At 40.3% G+C, this 20,730-nt stretch overlaps 3 protein-coding genes across 3 annotated transcripts in view; 2 read left to right on the top strand and 1 right to left on the bottom strand.

Annotated features, from left to right (window-relative positions):
• Positions 1–465: 465 nt before the first annotated feature.
• LOC122713359 lies at positions 466–7,375 on the top strand. Its single transcript, XM_043933723.1, has 16 exons — positions 466–634; positions 731–1,223; positions 1,328–1,623; positions 1,708–2,012; positions 2,098–2,769; positions 2,844–3,101; positions 3,186–3,501; positions 3,583–4,404; positions 4,489–5,004; positions 5,079–5,290; positions 5,479–5,617; positions 5,725–6,002; positions 6,086–6,454; positions 6,543–6,875; positions 6,950–7,103; positions 7,188–7,375. The coding sequence occupies exons 1-16, from the start codon at positions 466–468 to the stop codon at positions 7,373–7,375; spliced, it is 5,520 nt and encodes a 1,839-aa protein (XP_043789658.1).
• A 330-nt stretch (positions 7,376–7,705) lies between these two features.
• On the bottom strand, positions 7,706–12,806 carry LOC122713403 (kinesin-like protein KIF6). Its single transcript, XM_043933821.1, has 13 exons — positions 12,741–12,806; positions 12,550–12,668; positions 12,407–12,481; positions 12,279–12,321; positions 11,967–12,068; positions 11,755–11,876; positions 11,296–11,412; positions 11,066–11,197; positions 9,590–9,724; positions 9,222–9,318; positions 8,946–9,101; positions 8,643–8,862; positions 7,706–8,565 (listed from the first exon to the last, which is right to left on the bottom strand). Exons 1-13 carry the CDS (start codon positions 12,804–12,806, stop codon positions 7,706–7,708), a joined length of 2,244 nt encoding a protein of 747 aa, XP_043789756.1.
• Positions 12,807–13,966: 1,160 nt separating this feature from the next.
• LOC122713518 (disheveled-associated activator of morphogenesis 1) overlaps positions 13,967–20,730 on the top strand; it is a 47,593-nt gene continuing 40,829 nt past the window's right edge. Inside the window, exon 1 of the mRNA XM_043934074.1 lies at positions 13,967–14,147. The gene's annotated coding sequence lies outside the window, so the exon portion shown is untranslated. The remainder of the gene's footprint in view (positions 14,148–20,730) is intronic.

Below are 20,730 nucleotides of genomic sequence, written 5' to 3'. Positions count from 1 at the left end.
TGTTTGTTGACCTACATATTCGTGAAAGTTGTATAATTATCGTGTACAAATGAAGCATAAAAACCTTGATAAATTATTCAAGAGGAGTGTCTTGGAAGGTAGAGGATCAAGAAATTATATCGATATTTATTTTCATTCATTAACATTAAATTAAAAAAAGAAAGAGAGAGAGAGAGCGAGAGAATTCAATGATTTGCATTGCAAATTTTAAATGCATTTAAATATGTTTTAAGTATAATAAAAGAGGGAGATGATGCAATGATAATTACGATACAGATATACCCCTAAATATGTGCATAATATCAAAAATTTATTAACTTTTTATCGAGATTTTGCAATTATTACGAATACTTTGAGAACCACTGGATGTGCGAGAGCTCGGTTACGATCAAAATATTTTGTACCGAATATTTAAATGTTGCGAATACGCTTTCCAAGATCATTCGAACTAATTGTACGGGTGAAATGTCTTCGTCGATTCGTAGCAACGCGATTTGGCTGTTTCTTTTTCTCTGTGCGACTGTCACGATTTGCCAGGATGTCGAACAAACCTCGGAAATTCCGGAAGATTCCGAAGATGAATCGTCGATTTGGATGGAATACGAATTCGGGACTGGAGCTGGAAATAGGGAAGGTATCGTGCAAAATATTGTTCCATCCGATTTATAAAGTATTCCAAGGTAAAAGAAAAAAAAATTTTTTTGAAAATAATTTACCACCACATTTTCAGAGCTTATAGTGACGAATATTTCCGTTCGCGAATACACAAATGTGCCAAAAACAGCGAGAAATTGGCAATTCCTGGAAGTGAACGGCACCGGTTATTTATTTCGAAACGAAAGATCCACCCTTTTCTACAATAAACTCGATTTGGACAAGGGTACGATCGATGAACTCACGAAATTGATCGTGAAAGGCACTATATTAAAATTTAAAGCGATCGAAATGAAATCGAACATAGTAATCGTGTTGTGCGTCCAATTGAACATCGGAATCCTGTTAGAATGTTACACGCTCTTAGATGGAAATTCTTTTCGATATCTTGGATCGTTGCCAGTGTTGAAACATGTGAAAGATATGGAGATTATCACGAAATTATCAGATAACCAGGACACGTATAAAATATTCGTGTTGAACGAAGAGGATTTTTTTCTTCAAATGCAAAATTCTATCGATGTCTATGGCTTCGACATTGATTTCTCAACCAATGGTTTAAATTTTTGGTAATAAATTTTTCTTTTATATACGTCCATATTAATTTTCAATATTAATTAAATAAAAAACAAAAAAGAAAAATCTCTAATATTATTCGTTAATTGAGATACAGGTTTTATTATTCAACTTACGTGCCAAGATCGTTCGATATCCAGGTGATCAACATTTATGAAACCGTATCATTGGTTCTTCGAGGAGAAAACGACGTCTTCCTCTATGAATACAGAAATATGATGGAGGGAAATGACATTTTGGAGCGACAGACGATAAAGTCGTATAATTTGAATAATTTCATCTGCTTCGAGAGCGGATACCTCCAGTTTTTGTCGATCTCCGGTCCAGAGGCGGGTCTTTTTCTCTTCGAAGACGGTGAATTCCAGTTCAACACAGAGTCTGAGTCCAGTTTCGGTAAGATATATATATATATATATATATATTGATTCGTTTTTCTTTCCTCTTTTCATTTCCTTTTTTAATTCACATTTCCTGCAGACGTTTCGGACATTTCTTGGGTAACGAGCGTACAGTTAGCCACTTACAGAGACGAGTCCATGTTGTTGGTACAATTGAAAAACATGACCGTGTTCGCGTTAGGTTGGCAAGGTTCGAGTTACAAGAAAGTTCAATTACCCAACAACGATCTCGATCGGTTCGATCTCTCCATGATCACACCGATTCCGAAATATGGATTTATCGCGGGTAATCGAGTCGTGAAATTTGATACGCAGCTGAAAAGCGTGAAACACCCTCTCCAATACGAGACCGAGAAACTAGTGAGATTGCAAAAATCGTTAAACGTAAGTTAATTACGAAGTTAATTATTTAAAAAAAATATATATATATATATATGTGGATATTTGAAACGCCTATTTTTTTTTTCAGGAATTGATAGAATACGAGGAAAGGATTATCAATGAAACAAAGGCGCGGCTCAAGGAGAGTAAAATCGAAAATCCTGTGATCACAGGGTTTTGGAATATAAGCGGGGTGAACGCAACGAATGTAATCATATCCGACAACGTGACTTTCGAATCGATCACGTTGGGAGAGACTAAGTTGACAAAAGAGGATTTAAAGTTCGATGTAAACAATTTCGAGATGAAATTGAGGGAAGCGGAGAGGAAGCTCGAGCAGATCGATTCGAGATTGAACGGCACGGAATCGAATGATTTCGTTTCGAATCTTCGCTTCGATTCGGACGTTGAAATAAACGGAGATATTTACGTTAAAGGGAGTTTGTATACCGATAATTTGACTGTATCCTCGATCAATGGGATAGACGCCACTCTCCCTTCCAACAATTACACCATTGATTTCAAGGATGTTAAAAATTTAACGATTAATTCGATAAACGGTATTCCCGTCGAAAATATACGCTTTGGAGATTCTATAGTTGATTACAGTGGCGTGGATTTCGATAAAATAAGTCGAGCGGAGATTCTCGGAGATCTTTCCTTTTCAACGATCAACGGCCTCGATTGGGAAACACTGATGAAGAACATCGTGTGGAAAGACAGAGATATGCTCATTCCTGGAGAAACTGTCATCGAGGGGGTAAAATTCGAAATACAAAATCGTAATTATTATTATTTTGTCTTAATTTAATTAACTTGATTAATTATTTGCAGACCGTCACGTCGAATAACGTCGAACTGTCCACGTTGAATGGCCTTCTGTATCCGGAACAGTACGTTCTGGAGAACGGTAATTCTCCTTACGTGACTGTAACCGGTTCGAAAACCTTCGAATCGTTCGAGGCGTTGGAATTGGAGAACGCGACCACTTTGAATGGGATAGATTTCGATGATTACGTTATTTTGAGCAAGGAGAACGTTTTGAATGAGGGAATCAGCTTCGAAAATTTGACGGTGACCGATGAGCTCATAGTACGTTTTTCTCAATAGTTGACACATGCGCGCTGCAATGCTAGATCGATCGGCAGATTGAGAGATTACGATAATTGATTGCAGCTGGACTGTGAAATAGAAGGATTAAATATGGAAGAGAGGCTATTGCTCAACGAAACTACTAAAATTTCATCGGATATCTTGTTCTACAATTTAAACGTTTCGGGTAATGTGACGTTCGACCGATTGATCATCAATAACACCGAAGTGGATTTAGGAGATCTCCTGTTGAGAACCGACGAAAATGTCGTGATAACCGGGACGAAAACATTTTTAAAGAACGTCGAGATGAGATCCAACGTTACCATTACGTCTGGCATGATCAATGGACATCACGTGGACGAATTCGTTACTTTGGACACGGATCAAGTGTTCCCAAGTATGACTTTTGATTAATCATTTAACAATGAATTAACTATCGTTTCGCGAATATTCTTCACGTTTGGACCACGTTTTTCAGATTTAAGAAAGATATCTGCCAACGTCACTTTCGGAAACGTGACGTTTGGAGCAATAAAGAAATTGGAGAAATTCTTCAGGGAGAACAATTCCACAGGTTGCTTGAACAGAACTGTTATATTCGAGTCTCCTGTCACCGTCGAACAATTGACCTTCGACAAGTTGAACAATAACGTTTCCTACGAGTTCTTTACGAGGAAAGTAAACGAAACTTTCGGCAACGCCAGCTTCGAGAATTTAACGGTGGACACTTTGATAGCGGACGAAATAGTTGCGAACACGGTGAACGATCTCGATCTCGTTGATTACGCCAAACATTTGGAATCTTCCGACATCGAATGCACCATCGACGATGCTTTGGAAACGGATCGTTTGTGCGCGAAATCTGTGAACGGAATGCCGGCAGAGGAGATTGGCCAGTTGAAAGATCGATTGTCCGCGATGCTGGACCACGTGCAGAGTGGAAATTTGACGTTGAACTCCCTTCGAGTAATCGGGACGATTAAAGCGGATTCGATCAACGGTGAACGCGTGACGGATTTGTACAACGAGGAACGATTCGGCCCGAGGCCTGTAATCGTCAAGGACGAGGTTTACATCGACGATCTGACGATCCTTGGCCTGATGAACGGTTACAATTTCACGGAACGCGTACTCGACACTGTTCAAAAATCCGACCCGAACATAGTGATCGAGGGGCATAAAACGTTCGACTCGATCATTTGCACCGAACTTGATGCGAAATACTTGAACGGACGTCCCATAGAGAATATCCTAGATCCTTATAAGGAACAGGTGCTCTCAGGTCCCGTGATCGTAAACGGTACTGTTACAACTATTATCCTATATTTATAATTATCCTATATTTTAAGTTGAAAAATATTTTTTCGAGAAATATTGTGTCCAGGTACCATGACCGTTTCCGAATACTTCGACTCAACTGGAAACATCAATGGCGTACCGTATCGCGAGCTGACAGATAAATTCAGATATTTGGGGAACAATTCCTACGAAATTCGTGGAGACGTCAGATTCCTCGACGACGTAACCATCGAGAATCTGTACGTGAACGGGTCGATTCAGGGGATCGATTTCGACGATTTTTTGAACACGGTGATTTATAAGGACGAGGACAACGTCACGGTTTCCGGGACGAAAATATTTGAGGACACGGTCACTTTTAACGACGAGTTCTTCGTTCACGAGAAATTGAACGACATAGATCTGAGAAGATTCAGGGAGAAGGCCGTCTTCATCGACGCGCCTTTCTCCGTCAAGTCGAAAATTATATTCAAAGATGGTATAAAAGTAGAGAAGAATATCGTCGTTAAGAAATCTCTGGAAGCAAAATCCATAATGGGAATCGATATCGACGAGTTGCGATCCAACGTGTTGTACCTTAACAGACCTTCTTACGTGGACGGTAATTTAGATTCGTTCTGTGACATTTTTCTTTCTTTCTTTTTTTTTATTTTTTTAATATCCTTCTTTGCGTAGCAAACCTCACGTTCACCAATGTGATTTTCGAGTCTAACGTTGAAGTGAAGAAGATCAACGATGTCGATATGGATTTATTGATACCGTTGAAGACCGATCAATTTATACCTGTAAAAGTGTTAAGAGGTTACAATATTACAGCGGAGAATATTGAGATTTTAGGAACGGTGAATGGCGTCGATTTGCGAGAGATGCAAGAAAAGACATTCATGGTATCTTCGAATTATATAATTATTAATTTATCAAATAAAGAAATTTTGCTGGAAAGACGTATTTCCTGACTCTATTCGAATCAATGTTTCGAAAGTTTTCGTTTCAAAAATTATTTATTCTATTTATTATCTATAACATTCGAAATATTTTTATCGGAATTATGATACGCTGTTTCAATCTTTCTCAGTTAACAGGGGACCAGAATATAACGGGACACTTCACTTTTCACGGTGTCGTTCATTTTCGAAACGAATTCAATCCACGCCTCATCAATGGCATCAATCCGAACAGATTCATACCTCTGAATACAAAGAGCACCATAGTCGGTAGGACGACGTTGAAGATTGAAAGAAACGAATTTTTTTTTTTAATATTCAAATCGATAATCTAATACGATAAATTTTTTATCTTATAAAATTGTTCATCCATTCAGGCAATTTTGTATTCGAAAAACCAGTGATTCTCAACAAAAGTCTGAGGCTATTGGGCTATTTAAATGGCATAGATGTGAATCGATGGGAAGCTGTGGCAGTGACAACCGAAAATTCAGTGCCGCAATTTATTTCTGGAAATTGGACCGTTCTTGGCAACGTCTATTTCCAAAATGGAGCTTACGGAAGCGAGATTTTAAACGGGACGAACGTCACGGAGGTATCCAGTATTTTAGCCAAGAAGCACTTGGAAATGGACGCCATGTTGGAAGAGAAAAGCGTACGGAAACGATTCATTTCATTGACGAACATCTTTCGATTCGATACGAAACAATGATATTTTCGATGAAACCTTCCTTTCAGGCGAATCTGGACGCTATGTGTAAAGATCTGGCCGAATTGAAACGCTATGCGGAGAATCAAATTTATCAGTTCAATGCGTTCGATTATCTGCAAATCATCGAGTTCGATAGCGGTTCGATTGCCAGTGTCCATTATTTCGAAACGAACGACACGGATCACTTAATATTGAGTTGCAACGATTGTCAAATGCACGCGTACGCGTTTACCGAGGAAAAATTTGAATCGGTGGGAGATATGGCCAATTTTGGTGTGGTCGAAGAATGGGCGACCTTTGAACGAGACCAGGAATTATATTTCCTTACGTCTGGCCCAAAATCTTGCGGAAGGAATCCCGTGAACGTATGGAGATTGAAGGACAATGAGTTTAGGGTAATCTTTAATCTTCATTCTCGTTAAACTTTGATTGATAAAAGTGATACGCGTGGTACACCGATGTCTCTATTCTACATTTTTCCAGCACGTTTTAGATCTTGGCCACAACGTGGAAGTTAAGAAAATAAATCAGGATACATTTTTCACGATGATCGATAAGAAGAAAGAATTACGATCGTCTGAAAAGATGAACGAAGAATTGAAAAAGTTTCTGTCATTTTCGGTGGACGAGGATGACACGAAAATCGTTTGGGATGATGATCGCATATTAACGATTAACAAGAACGTTGGAAAAGGATACGACAATAATACGAGTTTCGGAAGAAGGGTTAAAGAAATTTTGAATTTCAAAGCTGGATTCTTCGAGAGAGAAATGTTTTTGTATTACGATGAAGAGTTTAGCAAGGATAGTATATTTGTGAGTTATATGAGTTTCAGAAAATATTCAATCAAATATTCGTTCATTATTTCAATTCATCTTTGCATGCATAGATTTTTAACAACGATACGACGCAGAAAAAGATGTTTCAAACTGTAACAGCATACAGGCCAAGCTCCTTCACGATACTCAATTTTGATGGATTGGTCGAAACATTGCTCGTCTTCGTTGAAAATAGGAGAACTCTTCGAATTTATGAATACAAAGGTAAGAAAAATTTACTCGTTCTTTTTTTTTTTTTTACTTTCTAGTAAAATTTCTATTTCTTTCTTTTTTTTTTTTTTTTTTCAGGTATCCAAGGTTTCATGTACAAAGACAGTATAAAAATGAACGTTGATAAATTATTCAGTTTTAAAATTAGAAAGTATTCTTATATGGCGAAGAGATACTGTCTAGGCCTGATCCATAAAAACAGATTAACAATATTGGAAGCATTAATGTACGGCGAAAAATTAGATATGGGGCCGTTAACGTGTTAGAAATTTATTATATTAGAAAATAATTGAAACAGATTTAGTACGTACAAAAATATAATAAATGAATCGAATATATTTTATTAACTAGTTTATCACATCGTATAAAACTTTTTCTTTTTATATTGTAATTAATTATAAATATCAATCATAAATACACATTTGATACGATTAATACTGCGTGCTATTATTACATGTGTTTACATTACAAACGTTACGATGAAATATGTAATCATATTTTTATAAGAATCTCAAGAATCGTAATCTTAACGTAAAATTAAGAAAAATAAATGAAAAATATATATATATATATATGTGTGTGTACGAAGTAGTCGATCAATAAATACCTCCAGATCGTTTCGCTTTATAGAAGGCTATTATTTCTTCGTCGATCTCTGGATCCCCTGTCAAAGGCAACGAATCGTCAAAGCATTTGTTGCTCTCCTCTCCCAAATCGGACTTTTGATCGAGACAATCCACCTTGGTCTCGATATCTTTCTCAAAAATCACAGCTTTTGGCGTGTTTACACTCTTGGGAGAGGGAGAATTAAAGCTTAAGAACTTCTCGTACACCGGAATTGAATAATCCGTTTCCACAGATGAATCCTTCTCGATTACAATTTTTGCTTTACCATTACTTGACAATTCAACGGAATTATTCTCGTCCTCCTGTTTCGTTTTCGATTCCGTGTTACGTTTCTTCTTAACATTTTTCCGCGGCTTTTCAAGTATCCGTGAAGACGGTTGATTCGTCGTTTCATTATCATTGGTTTCGTTCATTTTTTGATCGATCGCTTGGTTCTTATTCTCGATCAGATCATCCAAATTCAAGTTGACGATATTGCAAGGCAACGATTCTGGTATCACTGTGTTAAAGGTCGATTTGCTTCGGAACACCGAATCTCGAGCAGAGATATTTTCATTGGTTTTGACTTGATTGGTAGTTTTAAATCTTCGTTTTAGTTTCTTCGAAGGAACATTGCTGTTCGACGAATTTTGTACTACGCTTTCTCGTTTATCATTTTGAACGTGATCGTTTAATGCCAAATCACGTATCATTTCGTTTTTATCGTTTCGAATACAATTATTCTGCCCAGTCTTTTTCTTATTATTTTTGATATTATTGATTGAAAAATTATTGTCGCTAGTATTCAGTGTGGATCGTTCTTTGTCTTTCAACTTGTCGATCAGCAAAGCTGTTAACCGAGTCAAGAAATTGTAACGATATAGAATGATAAAAGAATGAAAAGAAAATTAATTAGGATTAGGATACAAATTTCCTTGTCCCTTTGGATAACCAGATCTTTGTAATATTCCAATTTTTTGAAGTAACATTTAGGATCTTTGCTTAGCTCGAAAGCTTCTTTAAAACTTTCGAAACAATACTGCACTTTCTTCGGATTATAATCCCAACAGATTCGTTCGTCCGATTCTAAGAAATCTCTTATCTTACGATCAAGATGTCTTTTATCGTCAGCGGTAAGTTCTTCATTCTGTTTACAAAATGTGAAAATTAAAGGATTAAAATCCATACATTTGCAAGTTCGTTCCGTATCTTTGAACAAAAATACTGAACGGTTTGCATTGTCAGAGCTTTGATTTGTTGCTTAAGTCTTTCGTTCTCCGCTCTCAATAATGCGTTCTCGCTATTAATGTCTGTCTCCAAATTTAGTTTCAAGTAATTCTTTATCAAGGCCACCCTTTGAGCAAATCTGCAAGTGGACACCGTTTCCTGAAAAACAAAAAAAAAAAAAAAAAAAAAAAAAAAGAAATAATAAATGGAATATCTGATTACATTAAAAATAATAATAAATTGCATCGATATTACGCGAGATAATAAATTATTCTGCACCTCCAAATTAAAAGACGTAATATTTAGAGTCGCTAACATGGCGGTTATGCAATTTCCTCCTAAACTGTCTCTCAAGATCGATGTTAATAAGGAATTCCTAATAACAATTAAACAAATTTTATTAAAGAAAGATTATTGTTTAAACGTTTATTTACAATTAAACTTTAATAAAAAGTCGTGAATATGAAAAGTTTTATGGAAATTAAAAATTACAATAGATTTTCATCTCAATCGAGCTGTTTCATAATAATATGAAATTAATTATTTGATGTTAAAGTCCATTTTTCAATCGTCTTTTGTTAAAAAGAAAAAAAGATTGAATAAAAAATTTTATTGATGAGGTACAAATGATGGAGTGAATTCAGCACCTGTAAGGAATGTGACCCATGCTCTCCTGACCCAGACACACTATGACTTGTTCCAGGTAATGTAGGCTCAGGTTAATGTGCTTCGCTTCGGTCAGAATGGTGCCGGTTATCGAGCATTTGTAGACACGCTCGGACCTAAGCAATAGTAGGTAGATCTCACGTTGCAAAATCGGTTACCGTTACAAAATTTGCCAGCACGGGCGCAGATGGCAATGAGAAAGCACGACGCGATAAAAACATGGAGAAAAAAAATTATCGCTGACAAGTGGGTCGGCATTTAATGCATTCTAGATGTCGGTTTGTAATCAAAGTCATTTCCTTGCTGCATTCGAATAGAAATGCAATTTGTGAAAGAAATTTAAATTTACCATCTTGTTGATTATAGAAATTAGATTGGCGAATAAGTGAATAAAGCGTTACAAATTCAGAATCTTTTTCTTTTGTTTTCCAAAATATATAATGTATATAAATGTATAAAAACAAATATATAGAACCTCTAAAAAATTAATTTATATATGAAATATTTCTTATATATAGTTTTTATATATTATGTACGTGATATACAAATGTACAAAAATAAAAGTATATATCGGATGCATAAATTTATGATGTGCAAAAATTGGATCGACTAAACTCTTAAAATTTTTGATCAATAAGTTAGATAATTAATTTTGCCCGCTACAAATACAAGACAAGGAGAGCAAACAGCTAAAAAAGGATAGAGATAAAGTAAAAATTATGAAATTCGCGCCATCTTCAGGGTGCCGCAAAGGAAACAGATAAAGAAAGGACAGAAAATAGTTGAAAGAGGATAGAGATAGAATAAAAATTGACTGTCAGTTGCGCATCGAAGACATTTTTTTAAAATAGGTAAGGTAGAATAAGAATTGAATACTACCGCCATCTCTTGAGTGCGATTCATTGTTTTTAAAAATACTCGAAAGATAGCGCTAATATTCAATTCTTATTCTGTTTTATCCGTTTCGAAGAAATGTCTTCGATACTCGAGAGATAGCGCTAGTGATCAGTTCTTATTATTTTTATCCTTCTTTTTCTGTTTTCTATCCTTTCTTTTTGTATTTCATTTGCGGCACTCTAGAGATGGCGCTGATTTCAGTATTTTACTCTATCTGTCCTTCTCCCACTTCTTGTTCTCCCACTGCTTATTCTTCTTGTCTACAGATATTAACGTAAGTATAAACATGAACGAGATACGAGATACGAGATATAGATTCGACTATACTTTTATCGTTTTAAATAAATAATAATTTGTAAATTAACATTATAATTTATACGAAATAGAAATCGATTCCAAAATAAAATTTGATAAAATGAAAAATTATAAATAACATTCATTATGTATTATTTTTTTTGACTTTCAAAAATATTTCATCAAAATAATCGTAAAAAAATAATTTATTTCCTCGTTCGTGCTTCTTTTACTATCGGTCAATAACAAGATTGAGAAATGTATACCCTGCTAAATCGACAAGATGCACTTTCGCTCTCTTGTACTGTTCAGCGCCGAACTGTTTGGTGGAAACTACTATGGTAAAGATGCAATGCGATCTCGATGACTGAGGATTCATCGGTGTTTCGGCAGTGGTCCTATCAAAAATCATTTTCATAATATCATTATATCTCCTAGACAATAACTTTATCCTATAAATTATTCTATTATCGTATATAATAATCATAAACGATACCTGTTATTTTCTCCTAGCAAAAGCAACTCAAGCGCATTCTCTATATTCTTGACACAGTAGAACGTCAAATTCTTCAAATGCAATCTTCCAACCTCGTCCTCTCTAATGCTGATACGCCTGGAACAACATCCGCAAATTTCCATACAATAAGAAATCTCATTTTCAACGCTTTCCTTATCTTTTATCGAGAAAAGAATTAATCCCCCCATAACGCGAAACATAACAATGAGACATAATAATAGCAACACGTTGCACCTTGCAACATGCTCCATATTCAATGCAGGTCGAAATCATCGGGAGGAACAGGTCAACCGGACTTAAGTTTCCCTTAAGGGAAATGCTTTCTTTTTCTTTCTTTTTTTTTTTTTTTTTTCTTTTTCTTTTCTTTTTACAAAATACCTCCGTATCCGTGTTCGCGCACCGCTCGACAGGCCGCCATTTACGTCGCTTAAGACTTACGGTAAATCTTCCAATCTCGTAACGGAGAACTCTCGTGGCTGCCTCCGATCCAGCAGGTCGTACCCGGTCTCGTTGTAAATCTCCAGATAAGCCACCTCGATGGAGTACACGTTTTCCGGCCTCTGCATAGAATTTAAGGGCGGTATACGGTTCTCCTCGTGCGCACCTCGTGTAACAGCCTACATCACCGTCTAACAACCGACAAACGTTACCTTTCCTATCGCGTCGAACAGGAATTGCAAGCTTCTCGGTATGATACCGCGGCCATCGTTCTCCAGGCTCCCGGTAATCGTGTGGGTTTTCCCGCTGGCCGTCTACGAAGTTCACGGCTTAAAAGGTTCCACAAATGGTTCGTCTCTGTTGAGGTTTCTCGCGAGTTGAGAACATTGGAGGATGTGGCACGGAGGAGCGATTCGATCTTTTTCGAAATTTCACAGGAAAGGGGTAAACAGCGTTCCAAGTATCGGGAATAAAATTTTGGGCTCGACACTTGTACCACATTCTCGATGGATAATTCCGATTACCTGGCCGTAGGCGAAAATGGTTCCGTTGTAACCGTCCAGGGCTCTTCAATGAACGAAAGTTATACGAGTGAACGTTGGCGGGGGAAATAGATTTTTAATTAATCAACGAAATTATATTCCTTTTTTACCTTTCTATTACCGGTCGTGCCACATTTTCGAACACCTCGTCTTGCGTGGCGGATTCCTCGAATATTCGGTAAAAACTGAAAGTTTCGAGCGTTTCAACACAAGCGTACGTTTGCGATGATATAGGCTGTGTGATATATCTCACGAGAAATTCCACGATTCGGGCCGATTGTCAAGATAATCCTTGCATTTTTGAATGGGGGAGACGAGAATCAAGAAATCTTCCTCCAGATTCTCCCTGGGACGATACAAGATCTCGTAATCCTTGAAAAAAGGAAAGAGGACAATTATATACGAGGCACAAGCTTCGATTCGATATTCATACGAAACACGTACCAATAAATTTTTCTTATCCTTTTCCGGCTTCAATCTCGCGTAAACTTTGATAGCATTTCTCACCATTTCGTTCGTATAACCTCGCCGCTTCGCGGTTCATCAATCGATCGATTATCGAACACCTATAGCGGATACGTGTATTAAAATTCAACATGATCGAAGCAACTATCTCCATACCCTAAATTCACACCGAAAAACTTTCTAACACGCGCATACCTCTTACTCGAATCGATTCATTCACGAACATAATTTATATCGATGATAAACAAATTTCCCTTTCAAAATTAAAACTGTGAGATATCGAAAAAAAAAAAAAAATAAAAGAATTGCTCCAACTCGAACAGTGTCCAATATTCTCACGAATTAAAACGATCCTTGGACGAAAAAGTCAATGAATCTCTCTAGAGAGAGAGAGAGAGAGAGAGGGAGAGCTTCTCTACAGTTTCATGATGGCAAAAAGAAAAGGGAGGGGGAAAAAAAAATCGTAACGCGCCTTAGTTCTTTTTAGCCTCCCTCTCGACATCTCGATATCTCGCGCCGCGTGTTCGATTGATCGATCCCATCCCCTCCCTCCGCCAACTCGGTCGCCCTCGTTGCTCGTCCAACGCGGAGGAGAGGAGCGAGAGGGGCAGCGCTCGGTCGCCTAGGCGACGACGTCGTCGTCGTCGCGACGTCGGCGCAGTGCGTCGCCGCGTCGGTAGAGGCGCACCGGGTCGTCGGTCTGCCCGATGCCAGCCCAGTGCCCCGACTTTTCTCGGCTTTCGCGCTCATCCCAACTCGGATCCGCGTCGCCCGCCACCGAAAACCCGTCACGGCGACGACCAAACCTCTCCGTGCGCGATGATAATCGCCGACGATCGCGCCGCACCGTCGTCCACCCTCTGATCGTTCCTCGATCGGCCAAGCGCGCCCAACGCCTCCTACTCGAGGGAAAGAGAAAACCTACTCTTCTCTCTGGCCCCTTCTCTCTACCCTCTTCCCTTCGCCTTCTCCACGATTCTTCGGCTTCTGAACGGGGCGAGACGAGAAGTTCGGAACTGTGCGTGTGATTTGTTCGCGACGACGAGGTCCGCGAGAGGTCGATTTCGATCGAGGGAGAGAGAGAGAGAGAGAGAGGGAGAGAGGGAGAGAAAGGAGGAGAGGAAGGTGAGGTTGGAGAAAGGAGGTTGGAGAAGGAAGGAAGAAGGGGTAGAAGGGGGTGGTTTTGATGCTCGATATCGAGGATTTTCGCGCGATATCGGAAGGATTATCCGGCGTTTATCTGACGGCATGAGCAACGAGGCGGAGTGCACCGCCGCGTGAGAAGCTAGCGGGACATGTGCCTTTTGGTCTTCTATTGATCGGCGCGGCCCGACGCGACCAGCGGATCCTGACGTTCGGGATCGCGGCCGGCCTCTCAGACACTCGGTAAGGTTCTCTTATTTTTATCACACGTTCTTTCTTTTTTTTTTATCACACGCTCGTAGCCATGGCGCGATCGCCATCGGGAAAGATTACGTTGGATAGATAACTGTGGTCGTCGTGGTACGGTTATGTTGAACGGTTTTATGTAAGTAGAATTGGCTTACGACGAATTGGACGAGATCGAAGGGGACGTTGAACGTTAGCGTTCGTGTTAACGCACACGAATCGTTGGAAAGGAAGGAATCGTGGATGGAATAAGGTATTAACCACGGCGTTGTAAATCAAATAATTGCGTATATATATATATATATATATATATATATATATGTATATGTACGAGATATTCTAGAAAGAAGAAGAGAAGAAAAGGAGGGTATCCTCGGAATGGCCTCGATGATGTACGCGATAAATAATATCGCGCGATCACGATTGTTGGAGGAAGAGAAAAGAGGCGCGAGTCATTGCGTCTTATTGCTCCGCGTAAATCAGGCCCCATTGGGTGTCTCATCGAGGGTCCAGGATGGAGCAAAGATCAGAAGGGAGTTTCAAGAACCGAAGAGCGGCGTGCCACGAGGTGCTTGGATGGAATTCGCTTGGGGGTCAAATGGCAGACGGAGAGGATTTCTTTCTACCGCCACGCATGATTTTTCGCTAAGCCTCGATCGACGAGGTGGGATTACGTAACGAAGATTAACGCGTCCTCCTTTATATATTCTCAGCAATGGCAATTGTGCCGATCCTCGGCAACGAGCGGTCTCGGATGGCGTCAGGATCACGGTCGTTGTCGGCAATATTGGTCGAAGTTCAATCTCTTGACACGTGTCAGTGGCGAGACACGAAGGAACGTGGCAAGTTGTAAAAGTTACGTGACGCAGGGAACGAAGAATCTATGCCAACGTAACGCTAAAGAGAAGACGAATCGACATATGTGACGTGGGATTTAGATCCGTTTTGCCGGAGAATTTATAGTTGCGTTATCGTAAGTTGTAAAACTTTCGTATTCGAGAGAATCGCGTCGTTGTGCAGAAAACGAAACTTTTAACCCTGGAATTATCGACAATTAACGATCTAATTAATGTCTCTAAAATGACAGAGGACGCGTATCTATCATCATTCAAAAAAATTTTAACAAGAATATTTTCAGATCAGGTTAACCGAGGAGCCAAAAATTATGGAAAAGTGAAATTAAAATTTCAAAACTTCCCCGAGATAGTTAAAAAACTTTATCCGGCTATAACTTGAACGTCAAGAGGATTTAACATTTTTTCACCGTTAGAAAACGCTTGGACAATTTCAATTTTCTCCGTTCCATTCTAATCCGCGCATAAATTTCAACGCCATCGGAGACGAATGGAAAGAGATGTGCTCTCGAGGAAGCGAAGAAAGTCGTAAATTTAGGACTCGAACCTCGATGGAGAATAGTAGGGCGATTTAAACGGTTGCCGAGGCCAACACCGACCATTATATTCGGTTACATTAATCAGAACGCCGGAATGGACGTGTAATCTCGCGTAATAAGACTGGATGGGAAGGGTTCGCCGGCTCTTTCGCGATCCCGGCTTCTTTTACCCACTTCCGTCTCTCGATCCTCGTTTCCCCCCCTCCCCAAAGATGGGAAACGCGAGAAAATATGGATCGCTCGTTAACGAGCGAGTAAAAGTGATCACCGCTGCCTCTATTCCCTCTCCGCGCGATCCCTCCCTTTTATTTAATCCATTACTCGCGATTAACGGGCGAGCAAAAGTCGAGATCGAAATTAGATCGAGATCGAAATTAGATCGAGATCGAAATTAGATCGAGCTCGTTGGGCAATTTTTTTTTTTTTTTTTACCGAGCGTGACGTTCATCTTTCTGAGATTTCTGAGATCGATCTTGATTTCCGAATGGTGCTCTCACGGAATATTATACGCTTCTTCTCTCCGACTCGAAGAAATTTACACGTGGATGCGGTTGGAAGGAAGGAGGCATCGAGGCAGGGTTCAGCGAACGATATATCGTTAATGAAAGGGATTACGCAATCCGCGGTGCATAGAAAACTCCGAACGGGACGAGTAGGTGGACGCGATATAAAGAAGTTCCTGTCCACGCTTTCTCTGCGTCTTCTCACCCGGGAAAGAATATTCGTCGAGAGATGGAACCGAACGATAAATTGCTCGTTTCTCGTTTATTTCGTCGCCGATATTGGGCTAGATATTGTGTACATTGTGTGTAAACGAATCTGAAATCGTACGTCGAAACTCGCTTTCCATCCAAATGTCTTTTAAATATGATTTGTAACGAAACGAAATATATAGCAAAGCTGGTATAAATTCTTTTCGCAAAATTTATAAATAGAAACTAACTGGATGGAGAACTCGAGCGGTTATTTACAGGCTTCTTCTATCTCTATCCATCATCGTATGCTGCCAATTAAGTAGCAATTTTCATTAACGCGTTACAAGAAATCTTCATTACAGCGTTTTATCTCACGAGAGTTAATTCGATTACCGCTTTCTTTTTCGCGCGAATCTCGTACGAATCTCACGTTCCATACCTTTTAATAAGTCGATCCGTTATTAATCCCGAGTCGTTTAACGAAAAAGGGCAAGCTATTCAGGATTAGCGATTCGCGCTGGCTTACGCGAAAAGGTTACATTCTTCCAAAGGTTTTCACATTTCCATTGCCTAATAACTTACGAGATACATTTAGAAAGTCATGCTCAAACTCCGTATTGAGTCTCTCTCAACTTGTAAAAAATGAAAACACTTCGTTCCGCCCAAATATTAACGAAGCTACTTATCGAATAAATCATCCCTTCGAGACTAAATTTGTGTCTACCTACACGAATTCTACGACTGAAAAAAAAAGAAAAAAAAAAAAAAAGATATCGACTATTGTCGACGATTCGAATTTTACGTCGCAACGCGGTCATAACGAGAGCAATGACCACCGCGAATTTTAATCGTCACCTTTGAATCCTCGTAAAGCCGATACAGATATCGTTACAGGAGACGACTCACCGGTAACCTGAATGATAAACAGTGCATTGCGAGAGGGCCCGCTGACATTTTAAAATGTCAGTGACTACCTACACGTGATTCTACACGTAGGCTCGTGCCCGTTGCCATTGTATCGGTGCATCGACAACGTCTGGAAGGACGACCATTGTTCCATCTGTGCGTGCACGTTTCCTTTCAGCCGTAGTCCTTTCGTCTCTCTCTCTCTCTCGATCCCCTCTCGATACCAAGAGAACGAAAATTAAAAGCAGCCTCGATATCGCGTGTCGGATTAATACACGAATGCTTAATATCGCGAATCGGTTCCGCCCGTCATAAGTCATAACCGGACAAATCGTGCAACAACCTCAGGAAATTACGGGCGGAGAAACTGTGGCGGAAAACAAACAGTTCCAATTCCGTTTCATATCGATTACGGTTAATAGGCGACAAAGCTTAATTTAATCCCTCCAATGAAGATAAATACCGCAATAAACGTCCTTATCACCGCCGTAAATAATCAGCGTACGTAATGCTACGTATCGTTCTCGTGCGAGAGAAATTTCCACCGATTACCGATTTCGACCCGGCGCAGAAACTCGGGCGGCGTTCCTCCAACGATTAACATGTAGGTTTACGGGGATCGCGGGCATCGATTGGCCTCCGTGTGTGAATACACGCGCGCCAATAAGTACGGAAAAATCAGAAGAGGCAATGATACGAGTATCGAGCGTCTCTCGAACGCGAAGGAATTTATTATGAGAAATTTCGCATTGGAAATTGATCGAGAAAGTACAAACTGAGCGGGCATGTGTCGTATTTTATTAAAATAACATATCCACCTGGACGTCGTGCAAACGTCGTCCATTTTTCCGCACCCACTTTTGACTCTCGTTGCGTATATACTCCCCGAGAGAAAGTTCTCTCGCCGTTAACCGCGATACGATATCAACATCGATGCGATTTCTACTTTGCGCGGACGCGCAAGTGTAAGGTCTGGCAAGGAGGCGGGTTTATCGGTCGAAAAGTTTTATCGACTTGCGAGAACGGAAGGCCCGAGCGTTTCCAACACGCGCCCGTTTCTCCGTCGGTGTTGTTGTGCAAGCTTGGTTAGATAACGAAGCGAGGTATCGTTGGACCACGTATCCAAGTTGGACGGGGAAGGAACGTCGTATCTCCAGGAATCTTCCGGCTTTCAGGTTTTCCTTTTTCCCCCCTCTAGCGCTGCCAGCCTTCTCTCCGCGAGTTTAAATGTAAGTTTCAGCGTGCACGGTAGCCGATTACTGAAAGAGAATTACGATGGCGATACGAGAGGGAAGCGAATATATATATATATATATATATATATATATATATATACACTCGATGCACGGTGCGCTTATTACGATTTTTACCGATCTTTACGATCGCGCTCGCTCGAACGTGCTATCAAACGCATACCTAACTGTACATCGAATTGGACACACGCGTGATACAGCAATAGCGTGTTATTGAACGCTTTCCCGGCATCTTGGGAACCAAGCCACCCGATATATCCTGCTTGCAGCTGCGTGCACCCGAAATTTATTGTTATTTTTAATCGATCCGCCGCCTCGACCCGATTTCCCTTTGCCTCGTTTCTCGCTGGCCCGACCTCCGTTTGCCTCCTCCGTTCCCAACCGAAAGTTTCGCGAGCCGTACGTGCATTCTCCCCTTTTCGATCCGCCGGTATATTCCGAAATTACGAAACTTTCCATCGTCGACGGTTTAGGAATTTTCCACGAGTTTTCCAGTTTACACGCGTTTACGAGAGAAGTTGCCAGTTACTTTCCAAGTAACTTGTTCCATCGTGTATCGATAGAGATGCGAGTTCCAAATATCCCGTTTTCAACAGTTCTTCCACGTATTTGTTCAACGATTCAAGTTTAAGGGCGATGAAATTTCGTATATATTATCCCGTGTAAATAAATCAGATTCGTGGCTACTGTACAATTTCTTCTTTGAAATCTTGAGAAATAATTTTTGGGTGAAATGATACGCGGAGGAAATTAGTGGAAAGGGAACGTAGATGAAAGAGAGGAGACTCGTTTTCTCCTCGTGGTAGGCTAACGAAACGGGCCGCCCTGTGCAGAGCCGGTGTATAAATATTTAGAGTAGCCGCCACGTAACACGTGTTTCCTCTCATAAGCGTGTCCGTTTGGGAATTTCTTTATTGTTAATGTAGCTTTCGTGTACACGCGACGCGTCGATAGCAAAAGTACATACGTAACGTGCGTACCACATCTTCTACACCTCATCCGTTTGGATAGGTCGCGAACTTTGTCGAAATGGACGGAAAATTTCACCAACCAGCCTTTCCTCTAACGCGATTGGAACGAGCCAAGATTGGAAACTATCGTCATTATCGTCCATTAGGCCAATTTCCACACACCCAAGTAGACAAGCTGTATTGTCACGGTTCGCATAAACCAATTACGACACGACTGTTAACGAAACAATGGCATCGTGCAACGCCAGGATCATTGGTAAGCGAGTTTGGTTCTGGCCAGTGAAAGCCTCCATATTTCCTCCCAAAAACGGAAGGCGCCATTTTCGCCGGCTAGAAACCCCTTGCGTAACTCTGCTTTTAATATAACTACGCAATAAACGTTCACGGGTAGAATTCGTTATACGAGCCAGTGTCAAACGCCGAATATCTCGCGCGAATTTTGATTCTTCTTATCAATTTTCCTGCCGCTTTTTCAAAATTCGCTTTTTTCGAGCAACGACGAGCTCGTATCGAATCCCTTTTAAGATACCCTTTTTGATATATCCGTTCGAGCGAAGCGCACGGATATCGTTCGACTGACGAGCCGTGCACCGTTTTTAATTAAAACGAACGATCGTTAATAATCGGTTCAAAATCGTGAATCCTTTCGCCTAGAGCCTAACCCGGCAAATTTCAAGGCCTGCGGCGAGCTTTTCTTCCGCGGCGAGCTTTTCGTTACATTCTAATTTCCGGATGATACGTCGTTTAAGGTCGTTGAGATGGGCGCCGCTCGAGGGACCTCGGCCTACCGTGCCATTCATCATCACGGCTCCGATTAAACCGCCTCGAGCTCGAGCTCGTTCATTCGTTAACCGCCGCTTTAAAAGGATTTTACAGTGGAAAATATTCGCCTCGGCGAATCATTAACTCGAACGCGCTCCGCCATTGCGATTGTCCATTTCGATCTTTGCACCACAGATGAGACACAGACTCGAAGAATCATCGCGTGATTTTGGCGATATATTCGGGTATACTCGACACAAGCAACTTGCAAACGACTCGATAAGTATGCAGGGTGCTTAGATTCAAACATGTGCATCGGTCAGATCGCGTGTTTCGCTCAATTTCAATCGAGACTGTTTTTTTACTTTAAATCGAGTTAAAGCCGAGTTACGTTTATAGGAGTTGTTCGTTTATAGGGGACTCGTTTATCTTATTATCCAACAGGAAGATGGAATAATAAGAGCGGATATAATAACGTGCGTAAGGAATAACTCGTTTCGAGACGGTCGAGGGATATCGACGCTCGTGGGATAGGTAAGCACGGATGAGGCTTCTTGCCTTCTATCCTAGCCGCAAGGAAAAGGACGAGTCAATAACTAT

This window comes from Apis laboriosa, unplaced genomic scaffold, assembly GCF_014066325.1.
Source record: "Apis laboriosa isolate Shangri-la unplaced genomic scaffold, ASM1406632v1 scaffold23_cov150, whole genome shotgun sequence".
Lineage (NCBI taxonomy): Eukaryota > Metazoa > Arthropoda > Insecta > Hymenoptera > Apidae > Apis > Apis laboriosa.
This window is presented reverse-complemented; position numbering and strand designations above follow the sequence as displayed.